The sequence below is a fragment of the Choristoneura fumiferana genome, chromosome 10, assembly GCF_025370935.1.
Source record: "Choristoneura fumiferana chromosome 10, NRCan_CFum_1, whole genome shotgun sequence".
In the NCBI taxonomy this organism is placed as follows: domain Eukaryota; kingdom Metazoa; phylum Arthropoda; class Insecta; order Lepidoptera; family Tortricidae; genus Choristoneura; species Choristoneura fumiferana.
In genome coordinates, this window is record NC_133481.1 from 3,751,574 (window position 1) to 3,764,444 (window position 12,871).

General features: G+C 37.7%; 2 protein-coding genes across 51 annotated transcripts in view; one reads left to right on the forward strand and one right to left on the reverse strand.

Annotated features, from left to right (window-relative positions):
• Positions 1-144: 144 nt before the first annotated feature.
• ATPsyndelta (ATP synthase, delta subunit) lies at positions 145-4,976 on the forward strand. Its single transcript, XM_074093133.1, has 6 exons — positions 145-274; positions 472-592; positions 790-880; positions 3,262-3,368; positions 3,972-4,076; positions 4,755-4,976. The coding sequence occupies exons 2-6, from the start codon at positions 473-475 to the stop codon at positions 4,815-4,817; spliced, it is 486 nt and encodes a 161-aa protein (XP_073949234.1). The 5' UTR covers positions 145-274; position 472; the 3' UTR covers positions 4,818-4,976.
• Positions 4,965-12,871, reverse strand: part of Dscam1 (Down syndrome cell adhesion molecule 1) — a gene marked incomplete in the record, with an annotated part of 80,655 nt that continues 72,748 nt past the window's right edge. For 49 of the 50 annotated variants that reach the window (XM_074093076.1, XM_074093126.1, XM_074093092.1 and 46 more), the window contains 6 exon segments: positions 4,965-6,786; positions 7,844-7,901; positions 10,159-10,305; positions 11,061-11,199; positions 11,568-11,681; positions 12,218-12,390. In XM_074093076.1, coding sequence (XP_073949177.1) covers positions 6,708-6,786; positions 7,844-7,901; positions 10,159-10,305; positions 11,061-11,199; positions 11,568-11,681; positions 12,218-12,390 — 710 coding nt within the window. 50 annotated transcript variants of the gene reach the window in all.

Sequence of the window (12,871 nt, forward strand, 5' to 3'; positions counted from 1 at the left end):
ATATTATTATTCACCAAAAGGTTATCAGATCTAAAAATTTTCTTTATACAATTAACGCACGATGTTACAAATTCTACTGAAACGGAAATTCAAAAGCTGGATTCATCAAAATTTTACCCATTATTGAATAAAGATGCATTCGGAATGGCAACACCGTTTTGACCTGTCAACGAAAAGTCAAGACGGGGGTGCGTGTGCCGAACTGCTGAAGGTCCAAAAGATTACCTTCAACCTTTTGTAGTCAACTTGAAGGGACAAATAAACTGAATTAAATGTAAGTTTGAATACTATTAGATTGTCATATATAGATTTTAATATCATCAGTACTTTACTGCAAAAACCGCTGTTAAATTTTGACAGAAATATCATTACATAATCCTGTGATAGATTCTCGGTTTATGCGGTTGGGTAAAATTTATAACCATTGTGAACTTTGATGGTATAGGCATAATGTGTTGTTTTCTCTTTTAGCATGTCTGTGGCACTTCGCGGTTTGATGAGGAGCGCAGTGAGGAGGGTACAGGTTCGCAGCTTTGCGGCAGAGCCTCCCAAAGAAGGAGAGATGGCCCTCACCTTTGCTGCTGGCAACAAAGTATGTCTAACACAGTAGGCAAATTTTTTAAACCTCATTCACATACATATAGTGCAGCTATCAAGACCAGTCAAGAAGCCTTCAGAAATCTTCCACTTTTAAAAAATAAATAATGATGGCATAATTTGTTAGTATGGATCATAGTCTTGATTTTTATGTCAGATATATATTATTCATAGATTGGAACTATATTTCAGGTGTTCTATGACAAAGTGGTGGTAAAGCAGGTTGATGTCCCATCCTTCAGCGGAGCTTTCGGCATCCTGCCCAAGCATGTACCCACACTTGGTGAGTGATGATGCTGTTGTTCTAATGTATTAATAAAAAAATCAGCACTGGCATATTGAAATCGAGCAAGATTCTAGTGCTTAATCAACAAGCCTCTTGGATATGGGGGTGGTGTTTTGTGATTATTTTTGCCAATTAGGCTTGGTATAGTTGCCGTTTATTTTATTTTATTTTGTATTTGGCAAGGGTTTAGCAAACTTAAGACTATTTTTCAAAAAGTCCATTTTCAGTTGTCCTTATAAAAAAAATCCTGACACTATTTCAACACAAAAAACAAGTAATATTGTGTTTAAATATATACAAAAACCTTGTGGTAAAGTTGATAAAAAGTCAGATAATCTTTGTTGTTGGATCCAATAGAAAGTTTCAATGTATTTACAAAATTACGATTTTTTCCTCACAAGATTTTGTGACGCTTTCCTGACATCATGATTTTTGCATGTTTTATGCATTTTATGTTTTATGATCTCGTCCTTAGTGTTAATATTCTTGACAAAACTGATTTCTTGTCAATTTCATGACTGGACACTTTTTTGAGAAATACTCTTAAGACTATCCTTAATTTTTTTTTATTGTCATAGAGCTGTCTTATAATTTTTTTTCTGTAATACCTCAGACTAGCAATTCCTGTATATATTTATTTATTTATATCAGGAACTTCAGAAATAGCTGTAATGATTTTGCTCAAGTATGCTTCCTGGAGGTTTTAAGGTTTTAACAAAGTAATAGAGGGCGGCGGTAAGTAAAAAAAATAATGTTATTAAGGTTTTTAACCATCACACGTCCTAGAGACTACATTAGTCCCTAACTAAGACTACTGGTAGTCTCTAGGACATTTCCCGCACAAAAAAAGTTATGGACTAATGTAGTCTCTAGTAGGGTTGTAACGGAACTTCAACTCCGCCTCCGTTACTAAGTTTCGCAAGAAATCGTATCTTCCGCTCCGCCTCCGCCTCCGCAATTTTATTTGCGGAGTTTTAACGGAGGTTTATTTCGCGCAGCGGCAACGTCGGCCGGGCGTATGTAAAATAACACACGACAGAAATTTAAGAGATCTTTGAGTTGAATATCGCATAAACTAATATTTTTCCACATCCACTTTCACCTCCGCATCCACGAGACTCGTCACCTAGTCTCCTAACTAAGAAGGCTTCAGTTACAACCCTAGTCTCTAGGACGTGTGAAAGGTTAAGGTGAAAAAAATAGGGGGTGGCTACAAAATAACTGATGTTCAAAGTGGGCGTTAGACAAAATAAATTTAGGAACCTCTGGGCTAAACAATTGACCTAGCTTGGTATTTATCTCTGGAAAACTGTGCCGCGTTAAATTCGATTCCAAGGAAATCGTAAATATCCTCCGGGAAGTTTAATTTTCATGGGTAGATAGCTGGGTGGTAAATTGCGTTTCCATCTCTAGGGTGGAAAGTATTTTTTTTTTTAATTTTTGAAGATAATTCGGGTGTAATGGGTTACTACCCACCCTTGGTTATCAATCTACTATAGGGCAACTGCGTTAGAATCTTTAGGACCGTGGTCATCAGACACCAAAAAATTTGTTGAGGTGTCGGATACACTAGTTGGCGTCTCTGGCGACCCCAGGGTCGGGTCTTTTTATGTCCAGAGGCTGAGCTTAGCGTGCAGCGAGGGAATGCCGCAAGCATGCTAGGCACAATGCCCCAGGTAGAAGAAATACAGGGTTTAGACATTTTTTAATCTACATAATACGTTATTTGACTATTTTGTATATGTTTTATAAATGAAAACTACACAATGCCTGTTATCGAATAAAAAAACAACTTTTAAGCTACCTTTACAAATAACAAAGTTATACAAGTTTGAAATTCAAGATTAGACAGAGAAAGACATACTGGCATGTGACGTCACACGCCAGTACCGCCATACTTGCTGCATAGAGAAAAGCGTTTGAGAAAGAGACAGATATAGATTTTTCAAAAAATCACTATAAATCCAATTTTCAACCGATTTAAATTTTCTCTTCGCTAAACACTATCTGTACATCTATATTTTCATAATAATAATGGCAAAATCAGGAGTTGTCAAATACCGTATTGTTATCATTTCATTTTATACCATACTAGCCGTTACCTGCGACTCCGTCTACGCAGAATTTGTTTATCACTATCCTGTGGTAACTATGCAATTTTCCGGGATAAAAACTATTCTATGTCCTTCTGCGAGATCTAAACTATCTATATACAGAATTACATCTGAATCAGTTCAGTGGTTTAGACGTGATGAAGATGAAGTAACAAACAAACAAACAGACTTACAAACTTTCGCATTTATAATATTAATGAGATTATGTTTGTTTATCAGTGAATGTTTATTCATTTAACATACCATCTTAATTGTTGCTTCCAGCTGTACTCCGGCCAGGAGTTGTAACAGTCCTTGAGAACGACGGCAAACAAAATAAAATCTTTGTGTCATCAGGCACCGTCACTGTCAATGATGACTCCTCTGTTCAGGTACATAATTTCTCTTGTTTTACACTCATGCCCGAAAATTAACTTAGAGTTAAGAATTTAGTTTTGTTTTTCATTTTGGTTTTGTTTTTTCAAGAAGGATCATGTTGTACTGTACCTAATTCAAAACTCAATCTTAATCATGAATTTATCGTCACTACTTTGAAAAAATCTCGTATCTAAAATCAATAATGTCAACAAAATTGAACCTTGACATAATGATCGTAAAGTTCACTAAGAAGAATTATCTATTTTGAGGTACAAGTTTTTTTAAAAGTAGTGACGATATGATATTTTTAAAAACTGCACATTAACAGATAGTGAAGTATGTATATCAAATATTTCTTGTTTCTACAACAAGGTATAAGGCCTATCTAGAAGCCCATACTTTCCCATCAAAAAAAATAAGAAATCAGACAACTTATTTCATAACAAAGAACCCATGTCGACTTGAGAATGTCACATACTTTTTCTGTTAGTTAATCATCATCATACCAGCCATACGTCCCACTGCTGGGCACAAGCCTCCTCTTAGAATGAGAGGGCTTGGGCCGTAATTCCCACCCGGGCCCGTTTCTGTCGGTTAATTAGCTTTAATGTTTGCAGGTATTGGCAGAGGAGGCGCACCCCCTGGACAGCCTGGACCGCGGCGCGGCGCAAGAGGCTCTCAGCAAGGCTCAGTCCGAACTCAGCTCCGCCGCCAACGACAAGGTAACACATCCTACCAGCAGCGCCCTAGGGGCCATCTGTAATTTATGTATTTTTGTGCCAAGGAGCGGAATTTTCATAGCAAAAATCAAATGTCAAGAGGGATTGACCATTGTGTTTTATCGAATGTCAATGTTTGATTCTCAGTTAGCACAATATGTTTTAGGTAATTAAATTAGACCTGTAATGAGGAAGGCCTTTGTCCTGCAGTGGGACATTATAGGCTACCAAAAAAAAATAGACCTGTGTGTTTGTTACCATTTAAACATGAAACGGAAATGTTAAACAGTGTAACTGACGATAGACTAACCTTCATTCAAAATAACAGAATCGAAATCTATATCTGTACTAATTATATTTTCTTCATCTTGTCTGTAGTAACAAAGAATTGTCATTATTTTCTCTACATTGTCACCATTTAAACTTAAGAGAAGTAAGATAATAATTTAAAATTAAGAGAGATATTACTTTATCCATTTGTTAATCGTTTTTCTTTTACAATTAACCATTTTGGTTAACATAGGAACCTAATAAAATAATACTTAAGAAAACTCAAGCGACATCAAATGTGACGTCACGTGATTTATTTTAATAAAGAGATGCAAGTGGCTTATCAACTTTTTAGAAAATGATTGCAATCTTTATGTATTTCGTTTGTTTACAACTAAATTAATTTTTCAGGCCAAAGCTGAGGCGGCGATTGCCGTCGAAGTCGCCGAAGAGATCGTCAAGGCTGCGTCGTAGACGGATAACGTTAGTCGTAACTAAATATTTATCTAAAAGTAACAACTATGTATGTATAATGAATACACCACCTCTGTAGAACATGCTCAGAGTTGTTATTTATATATCTGCATGATTTATAACTTATAAGGTTGAAATAAAACAACATTATGTAGTTGACGTTTGAGTAGTTTATTTAACACAAATCAAACACTTTGGTACAAACTGTTAGCTGCGGTAGCAGGTTCGCAATAATCCAAAACGTATTTCGTTAAAGCGGTGAACACAATAGTGACAAGCGAGACCACCAAAACATTTAAAACTTATCAAAATACCAAATTTAGTTTTTCAATATTTAGCCACAATTCATTTAACGCTAGCTTATGAATAATACATTCCATCGATTTGAGACAATTTCGAATAAGCTACATATAATTTTGAATATTTTTATAATTTAATTTGTTCACAAGTTTAACTAACGTTTATTCGAACGCGCTAATTGGAAGGTTAGTAGAAGATTTGGGTTGCTAGGAAGTCGCGGGAACCTACCTACTGCTACGTCGCGAAGCACACACGAGCGCACAACATATAAGGAAACATCTAGAAACGACACGCGCGTGTCTTACACCTAGTCTTGAATAGTATAGAAGGATAAAATTACAACTATGATTAGTAAAAATGCACCTTAATACACCTAGAGTAATATTAAAAGCATTTCAAAATTCCGTGGTAGTGATTATAACTTGGCGTTACATCGTTGACGGTATCTCGTTCAATATCTGTGTAAAGTTCCTGTATATTTAGTTCATTGAAACGATTCACATAGTGTACCTATAGTCGATTAGTTTAAATTTTACTTCATAATAATATTGAGTAACGGATACGTCACTAACTAGGGATTACATACGTTTGTTTAAAAGTTGATTAATTGCTAATACACAATCTTAAGTCTACACTTAACCTACGTTGTGTACGCTTAAATGCAAATTAAAAACGATAAAAAACATTTTACAATTTACAAATAAAGACTTGGCAATAACGTAAATGGTAAAAAAGCATCACGAAATCCATAACATTAAAGGAAGCATGGGCGCGGCCACGGCCGCCGGCACTACACCTAGTACTAATCCAGAGTACAACGATTGTAACTGTTACTGTTACCTCATACAAAAAAATAAAATGGGATAAAAATACAAAATATCACATTATTACGTGTTGAGCTTAATTTAAATCGAAACTTGAGTCACGCCACCCCAACCACCTGTAAAACTTTATTTAAATTAAGCTAAACAAATAAGACTAAAATAAGGTTAACTACCGTAATGTACTTCCGTACACAGGGACCTGCAGTAAATATGCTCGAGTTGGATAGAGGAAGGAGTGAGGGATGCTACGATTTACGTACCTATTGGACAGGTTTAGTTTAATTAGAAACACGTCACCACTCTATTAAGCGAATATATCAATTTGAAATAACTACCACAACCATGATTTTCTGCTTTTATAATATGGTAACACTAGAAGTGACGTGTGATCCTACCGGGACGCACCCAACCGGCACCTTTACCACAGGCGATTGAGCCCTAGATGTTAGTTTTATGGCACAAACGTGCGTTCGTCTAAAATAAATACTAAATCCAGCCAACTAAGTTGGGATAAATTTTAAATAAAACGCAACTGTAAATGCGACACACTGATCGGATTATTGTAAAAAATTTGGCACGAGAACTACCGTATTGCTGAACAGGATCGCTGAAAAAAATACGAAGTTATTGAAATTGTGATAATGAGCAAATTAGTTAATCGAACGACATAATTTGACTCGATTGTTCAGCAAGACGGTAATGGTCCATTAAAATAACGTGTAAAGGTTGTGTTGTGTGTCGCCTCGCCGTTGTGGTCGCTTACAGGTTACACTGCCACAGTATCGTAGGCTGTGAGTCCCCGCCCGTGGACTGCTTGCTGGGGGATTGGGGTGTTTGCTTCTGGTCTGTAACATTCATCAAAACGTTTAAACTTCACATTCTCAAGTCTGAAGTGGCGGGACTGTGCGCATTGGTTACAACGGGTTACAATCAAAAATGCTAGTTGATTAGTTTATGATTTAGCTATTGGCGCCAAAAACAATGAGACTAATTAAATGCAAGTAGCAAACAAACTTGTAGGAAATAAATCGGGGTATCGTATAATTTCGATAGCGGGACGGCTATTTTCCTTTATAGGAAACTATGCGGGGTAGTCCAATATTGAGGGCGAAAGTTCATGTCATGAGTAACTAATAAAAACATGCCTAGTTGTCGAGGGAGCATTTCTGGGAAATAATTATGAAAAACGTCAGCCAATGGCACCGGCCAATATCTTACCATTCTAACTGCAAAATAACATACATTTTAGTGCACAATATATCGGAAGTGTTAGCGACAAAATGTTAAAAACAAAAATCAGGCAAATTAGGGTCAATGAAAACAATTTTCGTTCACATACTTGACTTACTGTTTCCTGTAGACCGCGGGTGCAGGACATAACACATGCTTAGTTACGAGTTGCGAGCACTAGACAGACTTATAGTATGCTTATAGTAAGGATGCTCTAACGCAAAGTACGCAAACGTGTCAGCGCACACACAAGGAGCCGGCTGTCACATGTATACTGTTAACATTGAAAGTGTGTGAATGTGAAGATATATTAAATCATCTGACGAGTCGCTGGTTTTACATGTTGCATCTGACATTGCATGTAGAGTGCAGTTTTTATTCAAAAAAAATTTTTTTTTCAATCGATTAATATAAATATTATAAGTAAGTATATTTACATATATTGTATGTATCTAAATGTTATAATTAATATTAAAAAGTGCATAAACGCTACAAATGTAACATTCATTACATAGTCCCTTATGAGCGGGGGCAAATGTATTTTGCATAAAACTTTGATCTCCTATTTACTTGTGGACTAGATCATGACCACATGAGACTATGATAGGTGTCAAAAATTAAGTATTTAGTAGGTGTATGGGTGTGCGGGTGAGTAAGGCCGGGGTGACTGACCTGTCAATGAGTTTCCTCATTTCCTCGCTGTGGCCGTCCTTGGCAGTGTGGGCCCTCACTGCAACAAACACAAGTCACGACGCGTTCTACGCTAACCTTCAGCCTATCTACACTTCCAATACCACTCGCCCAATCTTCACCAATACTTCCTTTTCCATCCTTAAAGAAGGCAAGGTAATTTTATTTTTTACCCGACTGCGAAGAAGGAGGGTTATTGCGGCACTATAAAAGAAGTGGCAAAGGTTACCGCTATAAACTGTAATACATAAAGTATTTGGAGTTATTGGAACGAGTGTTATTCGAGTTTGCCTCCCGAAACATGTACTAGATAATCTACACAATTTAAAAATAAAGTTATCACAATCACGTCTAAACACATAAATAATAGAATTATGAAAATATTTAGGTACTCGAAGGAAGAATCCCATAGAATTGCTCAGCGATGCTTAACAGAACGAATCGTTGATTGACGCGACTCGAAATTACTGTTAGAAACTAGAGAATTTTATAAAATGACTAGGTAGACTTTAATAAAAGCCAGTGTCTAAATAAAATAACAGTGGCGCCTCAACGATGTATCATTTATTTTTGGCCAGTGTTAAGGTATATCGTCGCGTTAATTTAATGTAGGTACTTTTATATTCTGTTTACCATCGCTCAGTGATCAGAAAATAGAGACAAGACATAATTTTGAAAATAATTCTAGTAAGCCAATTGCGAAATGTTCTATTCTGAAGCCCAAGTATAAGTAATAAAATGTGATCCAATAGTTAACTGAGACAAATGTTGCATGCGGTCAGTCACAGTTTAGAAACACAAAGTAATTAGAACTAATTGAGCCAAAATAGTTTTACCGTCTTCTGTTCAGGCGACACCCACGAGTGCATGGACCAATTTGAGGATTAATTTGATGGTACGAAAACAATTTGGATGGGATGATGTCGGAACTTTATATTTGCCATACTTTTATTTATTCAATGTAGCTATATAGCGCAAATAAAACGTAGAATATCGCAATTTCATTAGAGATATTTTGTGGCGGAATATACTACTTATATGCGTAGATATTTTGATAATGTATGACAAATATAACCACTTAAGTGAGTATTATTCAATTTATATGTGTCCCTGGAAGCAGTCGACGAGTGCGGTTCGCAAACACGCGTGATGAACAAAGTTTTTGTTAAGCACGTGTGCATTCACATCACATGCTCAATCTTGATATAATATTTGCTGTAGTGCTATTGAGGTTGTGCACATTCTCTAGTCAAGCTTTTAGAAGGGTTGAATGGGGAATGTCTGAAAAATTTAGAAACGCTTAAAACTTTTTATATCAATAGGAATAACCTTTCTAATTAACAGAAAAAAATATCAGATTTTTAAGTAGCATCAATTAATGTTAAAAAATGATAGAGTTTTCTTTACCGCCAAATTACGACAGTCCGGTCGTTACGGTTGTCCATAGTCCAGATAAAAAACATTAAAAAAGAATTTATGTGTCTTTGACTCGATCGTTTTGACAGGTGACACTCTTTACCGGGCCGAATAATACTGACATGGAAATGCGGACTCTGTTTTTCATGTACACGCCCATAGAAATTGACATGAGCTTCTATGGGTGTGTAGATAAAAAACAGGGTCGGTATTTCCATGTCGGTATTATCCGAGTCGGTAAAGAGTGTCACCTGTCAAAACGATCGAGTCAAAGACACATAGGTAAATTCTTTTTTAATGTTTTTTATTCTGGACTATAAACAACCCGTAACCGACCGGACTGTCGTAATTTGGCGGTAAAGAAAACTTCTTTCATTTTTTAAATTAATTAATTCTACTTAAAAATCTGATATTTTTTTCTGTTAATTAAAAGGTTATTCCTATCGATAAAAAAAGTTTCAAGCGTTTCTAAAATATTCATCCATTCCCCATTTATCATTTATCCTCAATTTCGAGCTCGGTCAATAAAAAGAGGATAAATTTGATATTTGTATATTATATATTTATATTATCGCTTTAATAATTAATAATCTTTATTCAATTCAAATGATAAAAACAATGTCAACAATGTTATCGCTTTTACTTAATTACTTATTTTCTGCTGAAAGCGTTTTATTTATCTTTTCATATCAGTTACAAGCACATATTTATATTTCGCCAAAATTTTGTTAGCACAGCATTGTCACCGTTCTTGGGTGGTTTATGGGAAGCAACAGTCTCATCTTGTAAACCTTTGTTGTCCCACTTTGGCGGTATGTGAGAATCTATTATCATGTGGCAAACACTAGTTGTATATGGGAGGCAACGTTGCCATTACGTACCGGGGTAGTTGCGTGGCTGATCGCACTCGGCTTCGGAGATTTCATTGGAGTCCTTGCTCTCGTTGAAGGAAGACGAGCAGTTGTTGTCGGCGTTGTTGCGAGGTGGTGGTGGTGGCGGCTCGGGGGATCCTCCGCACTTGCGTGTTCCTATTATTAAATTTTTGTTATTTAGATATTTATTTACAGTCATCACAAGGGATCGAAGAGCTGGCAGCTTCCTCGGACAAAGAATTAGCTTAGCTGTTCAAAAAGGGAACGCTACCAGCATCTTCGGAACCTTGCCTAAGGGGGCTGTTTTAAATAATTTGTTTTAGTTTAATGTAGGTATTTTAAGTTTAGGATTGTTTATGTCATCATCATCATCATCATCAGCCTATGTTCGTCCACTGCTGGACATAGGCCTCTCCCATGGCACGCCACTGAGCACGATCCTCGGCTATTCTCATCCAGCTCTTGCCAGCCGCCCTGCGAAGATCATCGCTCCACCGAGTCTGAGGACGTCCTACGCTACGTTTGCCGATCCGTGGTCTCCACTCAAGAACTCGTCTACCCCAACGGTTATCGGTTCTTCGGGTTATATGGCCGGCCCATTGCCACTTCAGCGTGCTAATGCGGTGGGCTATGCCGATAACTTTGGTTCGATAATTTAATTGTTATTTACCGTTTTCTGTTGTATTAAATGAATTTCGTTATTACATATACTTTCACATTATTATGTCAAAGTTACATACAGTTGAATTAGTTTGGCAGTGGAACATTTCAGAATCCAAAAATTCTCTACTTCATTTCATTCCGACGAGCATTAGTTCAGATTTTCGAGGCAGACTTTATTTTGTTTTCGATGTAATGAAGCGTCACTTGCTAGCGATATTTCCGAGTAGATGTGATGGAATTGAACTCACCAATGCTGGGGCGAGAGCCATAGTGGTCAGAGTAAGGAGTACCGTAGGCGCCGGTGTACTGTTCATCCTCGGGCGCGCAACACGCGGGCTCATCGTATTCGGGGCCACAGGCGTACATCGGGCGGGAGTAGCGGGCACGCTGCACAACATAAGTGGTCTTATAAGAACATTTTTTTTGGTTGAGTCGCCTTAAGGGTCAGAGACACTATCCTTGCTTTTATTCTAATTGAGTTTAGTTTTTAAAATTTTATAAGAGGAGCTTTATATGAGACAGCAGCGTGAGAGAGCCCAGACAGTGCCGAGCTCACACCAGCTAAAAATCCCTTTTGCACATCCCCAACTTTCTCGAGGAAATGGGGACGCGGAGGAGAGTGTTTGAGGGGTTGGAGAGAACAGGACATTTTAAAATTACAATGTTGGAGGTTTTTAAATTTTTCTAACTTGGTTAGGTTAGGTTAATTTAATCGGTTATCCTGGATGTGCAGTGTTTTATTTTTGTTGTCTTACGTATTGGTCCTCTTCAGCGCAGGTGGCGGGGTCGTCGTACTCGGGCGCGGTGGAGTAGATGGCGCTTTGGCCTCCCTGCGAGTTCTTGCGGGCGTAACGGCTGTTGGCTCGGGGCTGGAATTACACGTTCCTTGTTATACTATCGTGATTTTAGTTTTTTAAACTATAAGGTTACATAATAAGTGTACATCTGGAGCATTGGATTAAATGGAAGTGAGACGTGGACAATGACTCAACGGGTCAGGGAAAGGCTAGAAGCCTCTGAGATGTGGTGTTGGAGGAGAATGGAAAGGATTAGCTGGACAGAAAGGAAAGCCAACGAAGAGGTTCTTACCATGGTCAAAGAGAAAAGAATGTTCGAGACCATATATTGCAGAAGGGGAATATGATAAGACACTTGACTCGACACGAAAATTTATTTTTAAATCTGATAGAAAGAAAAGTAGGAAGACAAGGCAGACGAAGGCTAAGATCGACCTATTTCGACCAGGTGCAGGAGAAAAGTGGGTGTCATATCAAGAAGTCAAACAGCTGGCCGAAGACCGTGCGCAGTAGCGGTTACTCCACCGATAAGAGCGTAGCTCTTACATTTGAAGAGAAACTACAAGCTATATTATTATAGGTATAGGTATAGATTGCAGAGTACTGACCATGCTCTGCGAGCCGGCGCGGGAGTGCGCGGGGTGGTGGGGGTGGGGGTGCGCGAGAGTGCCGGCGTGCGCCGCGTGGTGGTGCGGGAACGCCAGCGCCTTGCTCGGGTCCATCTCCTCGCGGAAGCCCAGCAGGTGGAACGTGGCGTATGGACAGATCTCGTCTTCCATGCCTGGAAAATGTTATAGTTAGAATTATTAATAGATTCAGGCGTTGCTTTACTGCCATGAGCATCCTTTTACCTTGCTACTTTGCTGCCACACAGGAAAAATAGCTACGCTCGTGGAAACGTTTTTTTTATAATATGGGCAAACGAGCAAACGGGCCACATGATGAAAAGCCGCTATTCGCATCAATATATTTTTTTAATTACGGATAGTTTGTTGCTACTTTCATCATGATACGACTGTTTTCATGTTTATAATTTTCCGCGAAGTAGCAAGGTATAGGCTTGTAGTTTATCGGTTAAGAGTTTCGTGGTGGTTATACTGACTTTTAGCTTTTAAGTAGAGTGAGATGAGTTATTCACAACAAACAGATTTGAATTAATCAGTAGGTAAGTATGTTATCGTACACATAAGTTGTTAAATGCTTTATTAGTGGAAAATTCAAATATTATAGTAGGTTGAACACACACATGTATCATCTAAACA